The 13,853-nt window shown below is 57.8% G+C and overlaps 4 protein-coding genes across 4 annotated transcripts; 2 read left to right on the top strand and 2 right to left on the bottom strand.

Moving 5' to 3' along the window:
* Positions 1–182: 182 nt before the first annotated feature.
* On the bottom strand, positions 183–1,491 carry ENH_00084240 (hypothetical protein; the record flags this gene model as incomplete). Its single annotated transcript, XM_013583502.1, has 3 exons — positions 183–361; positions 827–905; positions 1,147–1,491. Coding segments are annotated over 3 exons (603 nt in total), but the record flags the coding sequence as incomplete, so codon positions are not given.
* Positions 1,492–3,148: 1,657 nt separating this feature from the next.
* Positions 3,149–8,177, top strand: ENH_00084230 (vacuolar sorting protein 9 domain-containing protein, putative; the record flags this gene model as incomplete). Its single annotated transcript, XM_013583501.1, has 2 exons — positions 3,149–6,540; positions 6,590–8,177. The coding sequence occupies 2 exons, from the start codon at positions 3,149–3,151 to the stop codon at positions 8,175–8,177; spliced, it is 4,980 nt and encodes a 1,659-aa protein (XP_013438955.1).
* A 1,664-nt stretch (positions 8,178–9,841) lies between these two features.
* ENH_00084220 (hypothetical protein) lies at positions 9,842–10,144 on the top strand (the record flags this gene model as incomplete). The annotated part of the gene is made up of 1 exon (XM_013583500.1): positions 9,842–10,144. One exon carries the CDS (start codon positions 9,842–9,844, stop codon positions 10,142–10,144), a length of 303 nt encoding a protein of 100 aa, XP_013438954.1.
* Positions 10,145–10,232: 88 nt separating this feature from the next.
* Positions 10,233–13,610, bottom strand: ENH_00084210 (hypothetical protein, conserved; the record flags this gene model as incomplete). The annotated part of the gene is made up of 11 exons (XM_013583499.1): positions 10,233–10,333; positions 10,607–10,663; positions 10,866–10,947; positions 11,096–11,227; positions 11,368–11,439; positions 12,072–12,148; positions 12,370–12,501; positions 12,668–12,736; positions 12,931–13,017; positions 13,184–13,252; positions 13,539–13,610. Coding segments are annotated over 11 exons (950 nt in total), but the record flags the coding sequence as incomplete, so codon positions are not given.
* Between the last annotated feature and the right edge of the window lie 243 nt (positions 13,611–13,853).

Raw genomic sequence — 13,853 nt, 5'->3', positions numbered from 1 at the left:
GCAGCAGCAGCAGCAGCAGCAGCAGCAGCAGCAGCAGCAGCAGCAGCAGCAGCAGCAGCAGCAGCAGCAGCAGCAGCAGCAGCACAACACCACCACCCCCAGCACCGCCACGACCACCACCAGCACCGCAGCAGCAGCAGCAGCAGCAGCAGCAGCAGCAGCAGCAGCAGCAGCAGCAGCACCTGGAGCCTGGGGTCGTTGGGGTCCACGAGAAGGTCCACGTCGGGGTCTGCTGCTGCTGCTGCTGCTCGCGCGTCTTCGAAGTCTTCTTCGAAGTCTTCTTCGCCCAACTCGTCGGCGAAGTCGTCGCCGAAGGGCTCGGCGAACATCTGGTCGTTCTCGTCGTCCGCCATTGCAAACCCTAAACCCTAAACCCTAAACCCTAAACCCTAAACCCTAAACCCTAAACCCTAAACCCTAAACCCTGGCTGCCGGTTGCACAGCGAAGTCAACAAACTGTTCACCAACGCGGGGGTGTTTCCCGCGCCCTGCATAAACCCTAAACCCTAAACCCTAAACCCTAAACCCTAAACCCTAAACCCTAAACCCTAAACCCTAAACCCCCAACCCTAAACCCTAAACCCTAAACCCTAAACCCTAAACCCTAAACCCTAAACCCTAAACCCTAAACCCTGGCTGCGCGCAGCCCTGGCGAAGTCCAAACCCTAAACCCTGGAGCGTCGGGAAACTCTCTTCTGCGCGGCCAGCGGAGAGCGAGGCCACCGGCGCAAAGTCGCAAACCACGAATTAGGGTTTAGGGTTTGCGGCGGCTCCCGCTTGCAAGCGCCCACACGGATATCTCCTTATTCTTTACACTCTCGCGCACCGCGGAAATCGCGCTGACGAGCTGCTGCTGCAGTTAGCTGCTGCTGCTGCTGCTGCTGCTGCCCCTGCTGCTGCTGCTGCTGCAGTGGCAGCAGCAGCAAGCCCCAGGCAGCAGCATGCGCGAGCGGGCCCCACAGGAGGCCAAAAAATATTTAATTTGCGAAAATAAAATAAAATATTTTATTTGTTTTTTGTTTTGCTTTTAGTTTTCCACTTTCTGCAGTTGAAAGCTGAGACGCAGCAGCAGCACTCCCCGTGCTGCTGCTGCTGCTGCTGCTGCTGCTGCTGCTGCTGCTGCTGTGTATGCGCTGCCCTTCTCACAGCGCCCCCAGATACTGCTGCAGCAGCAGCAAAGGCAGTTCTGCTGCTGCTCCAGTGGCGCCCTTTGTACCGTCGTGTCTGCTGCTGCTGCTGCTGCCGCTGCTGTTGCTGCTGCTGCTGCTGGTGTTCGTTGGCCCAGAGGGCAGACTTTGCTGCATTCTGCTGCTGCTGCTGCTGCTTTTTGGTGGCTAAACTTTGTGCTGCTGCTGTGCCGGGGGCCGCCTGCGTGGTTTGCTGCTGTTGCTGCTGTTGCTGCTGTTGCTGCTGCGCTGCAGCTGCTGCGCTTGCGGCTGCACGAGCTGCATTTGCTGCTGGCTGCAGCTGCCGCTGCTGCAGCAGCAGCATTTGCTGCGAAGGATGGCAACTAGATAGCTCTTCTCTACAGCAGCAGCAGCAGCAGCAGCAGCAGCAGCAACAGCAGCAATTGCAGCAGCAGTGTGCTGCTGCCAGCTTTAGCTAGCGGAAGCAGCGAAAGTCCCAGCAGCAGCTACTGGGCGCAGCTAGCTGCTGATCCCCAAGTAGCTGCAGCAACTGCTGCTGTAGCTGCCGCAGCAACTAGCTGCAGTTGCTGCAGCAGCAGCTGCTGCAGCTGCTGCTGCAGCAGCTAGCTACAAGGGCTGGCTTGGGCAGCTAGCTGCAGCTAGCCACTTTGGCCAGGCTTTTATTGAGCTGCGAAACTGAGACATATTAACTGAATATGAGAAAGTGAATTGCTGCTGCTGCTGCTGCTGCTGCTGCTGCTGCATGCGCAGAGACCCCAAACACAGCAGCAAACCTAAACCCTAAACCCTAAACCCTAAAATCCCCAAGCAGCCGCTGCTGTATGCAGGTGCTGGCTGCTTCTCCTCAGGAATCCATGTCACAGCAGCAGCTGCTGCAGCAGCAGCAGCAGCTGCTGCTGCTGCTGCTGCTGCTGCAGCATATGCTGCTGCTGCTGCAGCATATGGGTTTTGGGCTCTTGATTAAGTTCTAAGAAGCAGATACAGAGGCAAGAGTCGCTTGCTTCTCTTCTTCCCAAAGATTGCTGCTGCTGCTGTGCTGCTGCTGTGCTGCAGCAGCAAAACGCAGGAGCTGCTGTTGTGCTGCAGCAGCAGCAAAAGTTGAATTGTGCTTCCCGCAGCTTTGCTTCCTCAAGAATGAGAATTTAAAAAGTGAGAAGTTTTTTTTGAATACAAAGGGAGGCCAAAAGCCAAGCAGTTCTGGTGTCTAGACACCCGAAGAGCCGGGGAGTTTGCCAAAAAGAAGAACAGAATTTCGAAAAGCTGCTGCTGCAGCTGCGACCTTTTTTTTTCGCCGTGTTTGCTGCTGCTGCGATCTGTGCTGCGTAGCGCCTCATCTTTCTGTCTTTTTGCTTTTTAAAATCCATTTTGCATTTTTGAATTCGCTTTAGAGCCGCTTCAACGGCGAAGTGTTCAAACGGAGTTCGGAGCCAGCCAGACCAGCAGCTGCGCTTGCGGGTTCGCGAAAACGCGGGAAATTGCGGGGAAACTTTGTTTTTTTTTCGAGAACTGAATTAGAAATTGAATTTGCTTTTTAAAAAGCCTTTTTTCGAAGGCCTTTGGCGTCTTTAAAGGCGTTATTCGCCGGCGTTCAAGTCCGCGCGGTGTCTTGGCAGCTGGCTGCGGCAGACAGCCGCCGTCGAGGCAGCCGCGGCCACTTAAGTCTTTCTTCGGAATCTCCGGGACCAAAAGAAAGGAAATGCTTTTGGCTTTGCAAAAAGCTCGAAAGTTCCCAAAAAGACTTTCGTGTTCCTGAGAAATGCCTCCAGAAGCTGCGGAGTTCTTCGGGTGTACACGCAGCTTCCGTTGACTGCGCGGCCGGCGCAGCAGGCGTTCCTCACTTCCGTTCTTCTGTCAATTTTGAATCTTTTTGCTTCCTTTTCTTTTTCCCCAAAAGCATTCCCCGCAACTGCTCCAAGTTTCCCTTTTTTCGCCTCGCTCCAGCTCCTGACAAGGCCGCCTTCCGCGCTCAGCGCCCGCGGCCAGCGCCCGCCAGCGCCGCCATGTGGGCCCCTCAGGCTCTCAAAAGCCCCTCTTCTGTGGACTTTGACGTTTCGGGGGGCCCCCGGCCTCCTTTTACTCCTTCACAAGTGGGGGGGGGCCCCCCCAAGCCCCCCTCCGCGCGCAGCCCTGCTGCAGCTTCGCCTCTGGAGGGCCTCCTGGGCCTGGGCCCTGACCTGCACCTCCAGGGGCCCCAGGGGCCCCAGGGGCCCCAGGGGCCCCAGGGGGCCCCTTTGTCCTCTCCGGGGTCGTTTGCGGGGCCCCCGGGGGCCCCCGGGGGCCCCGGGGGCCCCGGGGGCCCCGGGGGCCCCTGGGGCCCCCAGGCCAACAGCCCCTTCTCACCTGCAGCAGCTGCGGGGGCCCCCGCTAGCCCGCAGCTTGCTGCAGCAGCAAGTGCCCTCCAAGACCCCACAAAGCTGGCTGGGGGCCCTTCTCCCAGGGGGCCCCCAGAGGGTACTGGGGGGCCGGGGGGCCCCCTTTGGGGGGGGGCCCCTCTGGGGGGCCCCCCAGCCTCCAGCTCGCCGCAGCTTGTGCTGCCGCAGCGGCAGGCACTGGACGCAGCTGGACTGCAGCAGCTGCAGCACGGAAGCCCCCAACTGCAACTGCAGCAGAAGCAGCAGCAGCAGCAGCAGCAGCAGCAGCAGCAGCAGCAGCAAGAGGTGCTGGCTGACACTTGGGGAGACTGGGAGTCGACCCCAGTGGCGGAGCAGCAGCAAGGCCCTGCTGCTTCGCTGAAACTTCAAGGTGCTGCAGCAGCTATAGAAGCAGCAGACACACAGCAGCAGCAGCAGCAGAAGCAGCAGCAGCAGCAGAAGCAGCAGCAGCAGCAGCGGGGAGATGAATCTTTTGGGGACATGCAGCAGCAGCAGCAGCACCAGGAGCCGCCGCCTTCTTCGCACTTTGTGCTCACCAGTGAGCTGCAGCAGCAAAACGCTGCAGCAGCAGCAGCAGCGGATATCCAGCAGCAGCAGCAGCAGCAGCAGCAGCAGCAGCAGCCACAAACTCTTGGAGTGTGGGAAGAGTGGAAGCAAGATACCCCTTCCCCTGCTCTTTCTCCTTTTCCGGATTCACCAGAGGCAGCAAATAATAAGCAACAGCAGCAGCAGCAAGAGCAGCAGCAGCAACAGCAGCAGCAGCAGCAGCAGGACGAGGAGCAGCAGGTACAGTCGCCTGAAACGGCTTTGGGTGCGTGGCAGCAGCAGCAGCGGCCAGCCTCGTTGGAGCAGCAGCTGCTGCAGCAGCAGCAGCAGCACTCCCAGCAGCAGCAGCAGCAGCAGCAGCAGGATGCTGCAGCTTCCCCGCGTCTTGCTGCTGAGGCCCTAACGCCGCAGGGGGCCCCCCAGGGGGCCCCCAAGAGTGCAGCAGCAGCAGCAGCAGCAGCAGCAGCAGCAGCAGCACATGCATCTTCCGTTGGGGCCCTCCAGGACCCATTACCTTCTTCACCATGGCAGCAGCAGCAGCAGCAGCAGCAGCAGCAGCAGCAGCAGCAATCCAACAGCCAGCCAGTCACCCCACAGAGTCCTCACGAGGCCCCTCTGGGGGCCCCCCAGGGGGCCCCCCTGCGGGACCCTCTGGGGGCCCCCCTGGGGTCTCCCCTGGGGGCCCCTCGGGGGCCCCCTGAGGGGACCCCCCGGGGGGCCCCCCCAGGGGGCCCCCTGGGTCAGGAGTCTCAGGGGGGCCCCCAAGAGGGTCTGGGGGCCCCCGAAGGGGCCCCTCAGGAGGGCAAGGGTGGCCCCCAGGGGCCCCAGGGGGGCCCCCAGGGGCCCCTTCAAAAGGCCCCCTTGGGGTTTCCCATAGAAATCTCGGGGCCCCCCAGGGCCCAGGGGGACTCTGGGGGGCCCCCGGGGGCCCCCGTGACCCCCGAAGCCTTTTGGGGGCCCCCAGCAGCAAAGCCAGGGGGGCCCCCCGAGGCTGGGGGGCCCCCCGAGGCTGGGGGGCCCCCCGAGGCTGGGGGGCCCCCCGAGGCTGGGGGGCCCCTCCAAAATGGGGAAAGTGCTGCTGCTGCTGCTGGGGTCCGTTCGGGTCTGTGGCATCCTCCCCACCAGGACCCCCCAGCAGCAGCAGCAGCAGCAGCAGCAGCAGCAGCAGCAGCAGCAGCGGGAGCAGCAACACCGCAGGCGCTGCTGAGTTTGCGCGTTGCAGGGGTAGACAGCAGAGAGACTTCGGGGCCCCACGAGCTGGATAGGGGGCCCCCCTTGGGGGCCCCCCTGGGGGCCCCCCTGGGGGCCCCCCTGGGGGCCCCCCTGGGGGGCCCCCTGGGGGGCCCCCTGGGGGCCCCCCTGGGGGCCCCCTCGGGGGAGGCAGCAGGGCGCAGCAGCAGCGAAGCAGCAGCGCAGCAAGAGGGGGGCCCCCCTTGCATGCGTTCTGGGGAAGCTGTGGGGCCCTGCCGCAGCTCTTCAGATCTTGCTTCAGCTTTTTCGCCTCCTGAGGGGCCCCCAGAAGCAGAAGAAGGTGACCCTGCTGCTGCTGCTGCTGCTGCTGCTGCTGCTGCTGAGGGCCGGGGCGCAGCGGCAGCAGCAGCAGCTGCTGCTGCAGCAGCTGCTGCAGTGCGGCAGCTGTCGGGACAGCCGGAGGCGCAAGAGAGCGAGCTGCAGGAGCCGAAGCAAGAGCAGCAGCAAGGCGCTGCTTCCCCAGCAGCAGCAGCAGCAGCAGCAGCAAGCGCAGCAGCAGCAGCAGCAGCAGCAGCAAGCCGAGCAACCACCTCGGACGGGAGTGATGGCCCTCGCGAGGCCCAGCAGACATCTCCGGCCTTTGCCTCTGCTGCAGCTTCCACGCAGCAGCAGCAGCAGCAACAGCAGCAGCAGCAGCAGCAACAGCAGCAGCAGCAGCAGCAGCAGCAGCAGCAGCCAGCTGCCAGTGGGGGCGCTGCCAGCAGGCTGCTGCGGGCTTTGCCCTTCAGCTTCGGCGTGCTGCGGGGCAGCGGGAAGCAGCAGACATCGCCGTCGCCTGCAGCAGCAGCAGCAGCAGGAGGAGCAGCAGGAGCAGCAGCAGCAGCAGCAGGTTCGCGGTCTTCCGGCGGTCCCCAAGGGCGCACGGAGTTCGAGCGGCTGCTGCAGCAGCAGCAGCAGCAGCAGCAGCAGCAGCAGCGGCAGCGGCAGCAGGAGGGCCCTGGGGAGAGCAGCGCAGCAGAGGCCCCCGAGGCCCCTGGGGGCCCCCTGTCTCCGGTGCGGGGCCCCTTCTCCTCGCGAGCCCCTGCTGCTGCTGCTGCTGCTGCTGCTGCTGCTTCCCCGCTGCAGCAGCAGCAGCAGCAGCAGCGCCCCGCGTCGCCGTCCGTCGCGGCGCCCGCGCGCGGAGCAGCAGCGCCCGCGCCCGCAGCAGCAGCAGCAGCAGCAGCAGCAGCAGCAGCAGCAGCAGCAGCAGGGGCCCCCGCGAGGCCCCGAACTCCCTACAACTTGTTCCTGGACCGCCTCAAAGACCCTTCTTGTGCTGCTGCTGTGCTGCAGCTGCGCAGATTCGTGGAGGCTTTTCCCCTCGGGGTGTCTCGACAGGAAGCAGCAGACTTGCTGCATGCATTCATTTCCAAAACACAACTCCAACTCCTCCGCACTCCCGCCTTCGGGGGGGGCCCCCTGGGGGGCCCCCGGGGGGGCCCCCGAGGGCGCGTGGGAGGCTGCGGAAGTGGGCGAGGGTTTGGAGAGGTTTTTGATTCAAAAGTTGTTTTCAGTTTTGCCGAAAGAAACGGAAGAAGAAAGAAAAGAAGATTTGGAACTTGACAGAAAAATAAAATGCTTGTCTTGGATCCAACCCCACCACCTCGAGATCCCCCACTGGGGGGCCCCCCGGGGCCCCCGGGGGCCCCCCGCAGCAGCAGCAGCAGCAGCAGCAGCAGCGGCAGCGGAGGGGGGGGCTGCGGCGCCGTCCCCGGGCGAAGACGGCTCCCCAGCAGCAGCAGCAGCAGCAGCAGCAGCAGCAGCAGCGGGCTCTGGGGCGGCGTCGCCCGCACCAGCAGCAGCAGCAGCAGCAGCAGCAGCAGCAGCAGCAGCAGCAGCAGCAGCAGCAGCAGCAGCGGAGGAGCTGCCGGAGGTGCAGCAGGCGGGGCTGGAGCTGCTGAAGGTGGACCGGCTGCGGGCGCCGAAAGACAAGCTGCGGGCAGTGGTGAATTGCTCCAGCATTTTGCTGGCAGCAGCGCAGCAGCAAACTGCTGCTGCTGCTGCTGCTGACGATTTGCTGCCGCTGCTGATCTTCACTTTGCTGCGCGCCCGCCCGCCGCGCCTCTGCAGCAACCTCCAGTTCGTTGCGGTGTACAGACACCCCGAGCGCATGCAGGGGGGCCCCGAGGCTTACTTCTTTACTCATCTTTCTGCTGCAGTTTCGTTTTTGAAGTCTTTGGGGGCCCCGGGGGCCCCCGGGGTGTCTCTCCGGATGGACTCTGGGCTTTTTGCCCGCAGAATGGCAGCAGCAGAACGCGCGCTGCAGCAGCAGGAGCAGCAGGAAGCTGCTGCTGCTGCTGCTGCTGCTGCGGCGGCAGCAGCAGCGGAGCGCGCGCCGCAGCAGCAGGGCGCTGCTGCTGCTGCTGCTGCTGCTGCTGCTGCTGCAGCAGCAGGGGGGGACACCGGGACGGGTACTGCGCTGGCTGCTGCAGCCACGGCCCTTTCCTCCCTCGAGCTGCTGCAGAAAGAGGCCCAGGGGGGCCCCCAGGGGGGGCCCCCGGGGGGCCCCCAGGGGGGGCCCCTGGGGGGCCCCCTGGGGGGCCCCCTGGGGGGGCCCCTGGGGGGGCCCCTAGGGGGGCCCCGCGGGGCGCTCGCGCTGCAGGTGGAGAGCAGCAACCACCTGCTGCAGCGGCAGCGGCTGCTGCAGCAGCAGCAGGTGCGGCTGCTGCTGCAGCAGCTGCTGCGGCTGCCGCGGAGCTTCCAGGGTGTACGTACAGCTGGGCAGCTAAGAGTGGCCGAACTCGAGGCCCTTTTGGGCGAATATAAAGAGCTGTCTGAAGCAGCAGCAAAAGCTGCGCTGCTGCTGCAGCAGCAACTCCGCATTGACCAGGAAGCTGCCAGGCTGCAGCAGCAAATGCAGTCCCCAGACTCCCCCCACTAAAGCAAACGGGGGCCCCACGGGGGCCCCCAGGGGCCCCCAGGGGCCCTCAGGGGGCCCCAGGGGGCCCCAGGGGCTTTTAGGGGGCCCCAGGGGCCCCCAGGGGCCCTTAGGGGGCCCCAGGGGGCCCCCAGGGTCTCGCAGCTGTGTCTTTGGCTCTTCTGGGGCCCCTTTGGGGGCCCTGGGGGGGCCCCCTTTGGGGTCTGCCTTGGGGGGGCCCCCTCTCCAAGGGGGGCCCCCTGTGGGGGCCCCCTAGTAGGGGGCCCCTTTCTAGGGGCCCCCACCCTTCAGGGGCCCTTTTGGGGGCCCCACATTAAAGGCTTTTTTAAGGGGCCCCTGGGGGCCCCTGGGGCCCCCCTGGGGGCTTCCAGATGGGCCCTGTGTTGGGTACTTAGGGGGCCCCCAGGGGCCCCCTAAGTACCCTTTTGGGGGGCCCCCGGGGGCCCCCTAAGTACCCTTTTGGGGGGCCCCCGGGGCCCCACAAGAGGGCCTTTAGGGGTTTGTTGGTGAATTTTGTTTTGTCATTTCGTCTCAGCATTTAAGACTTTTGACCGAACTTGCGGCACAGCGGGACGCGAGGGTTTAGGGTTTAGGGTTTAGGGTTTAGGGTTTAGGGTTTAGGGGGAGGCGGCTGTCTTTGGCCCTTCGCAGGCAGAAGCGGAAAAGGAAATAAAACAAATTGGAATAAAAAGGAAAAGTTTTATAAATGGCAAACCATTTTAATAAATTCTAAAAAATAAGTAAATAAATGATAAATAAACAAATGGATTGGTAATTATTTATTTATTTATTTATTTATTTATTTATTTTATTTATTTATTTATTTATTTATTTATTTATTTTATTTATTTATTTGTTTGTTTGTTTTATTTCATTTATTATTTTGCATTATTTGCACTGTCACTTCACAATTCAAAGGCGAAGCCATTTTTGTCTTTTCTTTTTTCGAATCAAATTTTTATTTATTTACAAATCCATTTATTTATTATTTATTTATTATTTACTCAATATTATAATTAATAATAAATAAATAAATAATTAATAAACAAATAAATAATAAATAAATAAATAAATAATTAATAAATATTTGCTGCTGGTGTTTGGCCGCGGAGGCAGCTGCTGCGGGGCTGAGGTGTATGTACACCTCAAGTTCTTGTGCGCACTTCCCAAGTGGAGAAATGCGCCATTAAATTAAAAGTTTTAAATTAAAAATAAAATAATAATAAAAGTTTAATTTAAATTAAAATAAATGAATGCTTCATTCTGTTTTGCATGCGCATGCATCTCCAAACCCTAAACCCTAAACCCTAGACGTATGCAGCAGAGTCAATTTCTGATATCCCAGTGTTCGTATCGCAGACCCTAAACCCTAAACCCTAAACCCTAAACCCTAGGTTGTGGTCTCCAAGATGGGATTTGGAGCCGTCCCGGTTTGCCCTACTGGCCCTACAAACCCTAAACCCTAAACCCTAAACCCTAAACCCTCGAGTCCAAAGTTTAGTTGGTTAGCCGTCCCGGTTAGTCCTACTGGCCCTACAAACCCTAAACCCTAAACCCTAAACCCTAAACCCTAAATCCTCGAGTCCAAAGTTTAGTTGGTTTCTAAAAGTCTCCAAAACCTCAAGAGTTCTCTCTTGACAACTTCTTCCACGTGAGGCTGCACCGATATGACTGCAGCAGCAGCAACAGCAGCAGCAGTAGCAGCAACAGCAGTAGCAGCAACAGCAGCAGCAGCAGCAGTAGCAGCAGCAGCAACAGCAGTAGCAGCAACAGCAACAACAGCAACAGCAGCAGCGGCAGCAACAGCGGCAGCAGTAGCAACAGCAGCAGCAACAGCAGCACCAACAGCAGCAGCAGCGGGAGCAACTGCAACAGCAGCAGCAGCAGCAGCAGCAGCAGCAGCAGCAGCAGCAGCAGCAAAAGAAAAAGAGACAAAAAGGAACAGAAGAGAAACAAAAAGATATTTATAAAAAGGCAAATGAAGACAAAAGGAAAGGCCGAACTGCAGCAACAAACAAATGAGGAGAAATGAAAACCCTAAACCCTAAACCCTAAACCCTAAACCCTAATTAAATACCAACCCATTTCACTTAGAGTGAGAGCCCGCAGGCTTCTCGTGGCCGCTGAAAAGTCCCCAGAGAAAATGCGCGCGGGGATGCCTAAACGCAAACCCTAAACCCTAAACCCTAAACCCTTATTTCTCAATCCTAAACCCTAAACCCTTGTTTCTCAACCCTAAACCCTAAACCCTAAACCCTAAGCATCAAATAACCGACAAGGCAAAAGCACGCAGATTTGCACCACTGAAGAGGAGAATTAGATTCTATGATAGTGCTGCAAACCCTAAACCTCAAACCCTAAACCCTACACCCTAAACCCCAAACCCTAAACCCTAAACCCTAGATTGCAAAACCTGAAGCCTGAGTTCTTACCGAAAAGCAGAAACACCGCTAGCTCATCTGCTGGGAAGTCTCCATCCTCGATTTCACCTGCAGAACCAAACCCTAAACCCTAAACCCTAAACCCTAAACCCTAAACCCTAAACGCCAAACCCTGGAGCTGAGTCGGCGGTTTGCGCCCAGAGCAGCTGGCACAGGGCCTTGCGTGGCAGAGCTTTCATCTCTCTGCACTGAAACCACGATTTAGGGTTTAGGGTTTAGGGTTTAGGGTTTAGGGTTTGAGCCAGCCTACCCCGCAGGGCCTCAGGAACTTCTGCTGCAGCAGAGGCAGCAGATAGGCGCTTGGGCCCCTCAGTAGTTGTTTTGGCAATTTCCTGCAGCTCACACTCCAAACCCTAAACCCTAAACCCTAAACCCTAAACCCTAGAGGTTGGGGGTTTAGCGGACAGCGGCCTCAGTGCGGGGTCGAGGGTTTAGGGTTTAGGGTTTAGGGTTTAGGGTTTAGGGTTTGCAAATCTGCACCCGGCAGTACTGCAGAGTCAAACTGAACCGAAGGACGTCAGAACAGATGAAGCGGTGGACCTGCAGGAAGGGCGAAATGTTGCACAGCGAAGTCAACAAACTGTTCACCAACGCGGGGGTGTTTCCCGCGCCCTGCATAAACCCTAAACCCTAAACCCTAAACCCTAAACCCTAAACCCTAAACCCTAAACCCTAAACCCTAAACCCCCCTAAACCCTAAACCCTAAACCCTAAACCCTAAACCCTAAAACCCTAAACCCTAAACCCTAAACCCTAAAGAAGGGCGAAATGTTGCACAGCGAAGTCAACAAACTGTTCACCAACGCGGGGGTGTTTCCCGCGCCCTGCATAAACCCTAAACCCTAAACCCTAAACCCTAAACCCTAAACCCTAAACCCTAAACCCTAAACCCTAAACCCCCACCCTAAACCCTAAACCCTAAACCCTAAACCCTAAACCCTAAACCCTAAACCCTAAACCCTAAACCCTAGATCTTTAGCTGACAAAGAAGAGCCATAAACGAAACTAGAGAGAGGGGACAAAGAAAGGCACAGCCAATAGTACAAACAGCTGCACAAGTTTTGAAATGGCTAACCCTTAAACCCTAAACCCTAAACCCTAAACCCTAAACCCTAAACCCTAAACCCTAAACCCTAAACCCACAATGTAAATTGTCTCCTCTTTGTAAACCAACCAAATATGTTCTGCACTTCTCAACTGCAAAGCGCGGACTGCCCCAGGCCGCCGACGGTGAATCTGCAGCGCCGCAAACCCTAAACCCTAAACCCTAAACCCTAAACCCTAAACCCTAAACCCTAAACCCTAAATTCTGGGTTGTCCACTGCAAAAGCCGCAGAAAGACCTCAAGGCACATAAAGGGCCCCCGAAGTCGTGAGAGTTAGGCCCTGGGCTCTACAAATCAATTAGGGTTTAGGGTTTAGGGTTTAGGGTTTAGGGTTTAGGGTTTGGCTCTCACCGACCGCAGAAAACGCTGAATTGGTCCGCAGAGAAGCCTTTGCCTCATGCGGGAGAGTTGAAGCACCAGCTCGCGCCCTGAGGCAAAAACCCTACACCCTAAACCCTAAACCCTAAACCCTAAACCCTAAACCCTAAACCCTAAACCCTGAGCCCTAAAGCCAAACCCTTACAGGGGCCTTTGGCAGCTGAAGAAAAAAGGCTCAGGCGCGCCGCCTAGGCCGCCGCCGCCGGCCTAGACTCCAAACTGAGGGTTTAGGGTTTAGGGTTTAGGGTTTAGGGTTTAGGGTTTGGCGGACGAATGTTGAGGTCTCTGGAAACATTCAAAACCTCCAACAACAAATCGGCGGATAAAAGAGCTCCGCTCAAAACGGAAACGCTGCAGTCGGCCAAGGGTTTGCCAGCGATGTAGTGCGTGAACAAGTCTGCCCCTAAACCCTAAACCCTAAACCCTAAACCCTAAACCCTAAACCCTAAACCCTAAACCCTAAACCCCAAACCTAACCCCAAACCCTAAACCCTAAACCCCCTAAACCCTAAACCCTAAACCCTAAACCCTAAACCCTAAACCCTAAACCCTAAACCCTAAACCCTAACCCTGAAGGGCGAAATGTTGCACAGCGAAGTCAACAAACTGTTCACCAACGCGGGGGTGTTTCCCGCGCCCTGCACAAACCCTAAACCCTAAACCCTAAACCCTAAACCCTAAACCCTAAACCCTAAACCCTAAACCCTAAACCCCCCTAAACCCTAAACCCTAAACCCTAAACCCTAAACCCTAAAACCCTAAACCCTAAACCCTAAACCCTAAATAATCCCAATACTGCCTCGGGCGGTTTACGTTCGCGTCCGCGTAGTACCGCGCCACGTTTGGCTGCGCTGTCTTCCAAACTGCCCCTCGTGAAGCGCCACCTGGAGGCCTTCGCAGTCACTATTCTCGCAGTGGTCTAAACCCTAAACCCTAAACCCTAAACCCTAAACCCTAAACCCTAAACCCTAAACCCTAAACCCCAAACCTAACCCCAAACCCTAAACCCTAAACCCCCTAAACCCTAAACCCTAAACCCTAAACCCTAAACCCTAAACCCTAAACCCTAAACCCTAAACCCTAACCCTGAAGGGCGAAATGTTGCACAGCGAAGTCAACAAACTGTTCACCAACGCGGGGGTGTTTCCCGCGCCCTGCATAAACCCTAAACCCTAAACCCTAAACCCTAAACCCTAAACCCTAAACCCTAAACCCTAAACCCTAAACCCCCCTAAACCCTAAACCCTAAACCCTAAACCCTAAACCCTAAAACCCTAAACCCTAAACCCTAAACCCTAAACCTAAACCCTAAACCCTAAACCCTAAACCCTAAACCCTAAACCCTAAACCCTAAACCCTAAACCCTAAACCCTAAACCCTAAACCCTAAACCCTAAACCCTAAACCCTAAACCCTAAACCCTAAACCCTAAACCCCAAACCCTGGGGGGCGGCTCCGCCGCAGGAGAGACGGGCGAGTTCAGCGGACTGCAGAAGAACGCGGTCCACGCGCGCTAAACCCCAAACCCTAAACCCTAAACCCTAAACCCTAAACCCTAAACCCTAAACCCTAAACCCTAAACCCTCACCTGCGGCCCCCGAGTCCCAAACCTCTTTAAAAAAAGGATAAGAAACATAAATCAGCAGCTGCGAGGGCTGCACTCGGGCCAAGGGTTTTCTTTTTATTTCTAAACAAGAAGACACAAAGGGGGCCCCCCAGTACCCTTGGGGGCCCCCCCCCCACTGCTGGGGGCGGG

This window comes from Eimeria necatrix, genomic scaffold, assembly GCF_000499385.1.
Source record: "Eimeria necatrix Houghton genomic scaffold, Enh_scaff957, whole genome shotgun sequence".
NCBI classification, from domain to species: domain Eukaryota; phylum Apicomplexa; class Conoidasida; order Eucoccidiorida; family Eimeriidae; genus Eimeria; species Eimeria necatrix.
The sequence above is the reverse complement of the archived record's forward strand: the minus strand, read 5'-3'. Positions and strand labels throughout refer to the sequence as shown.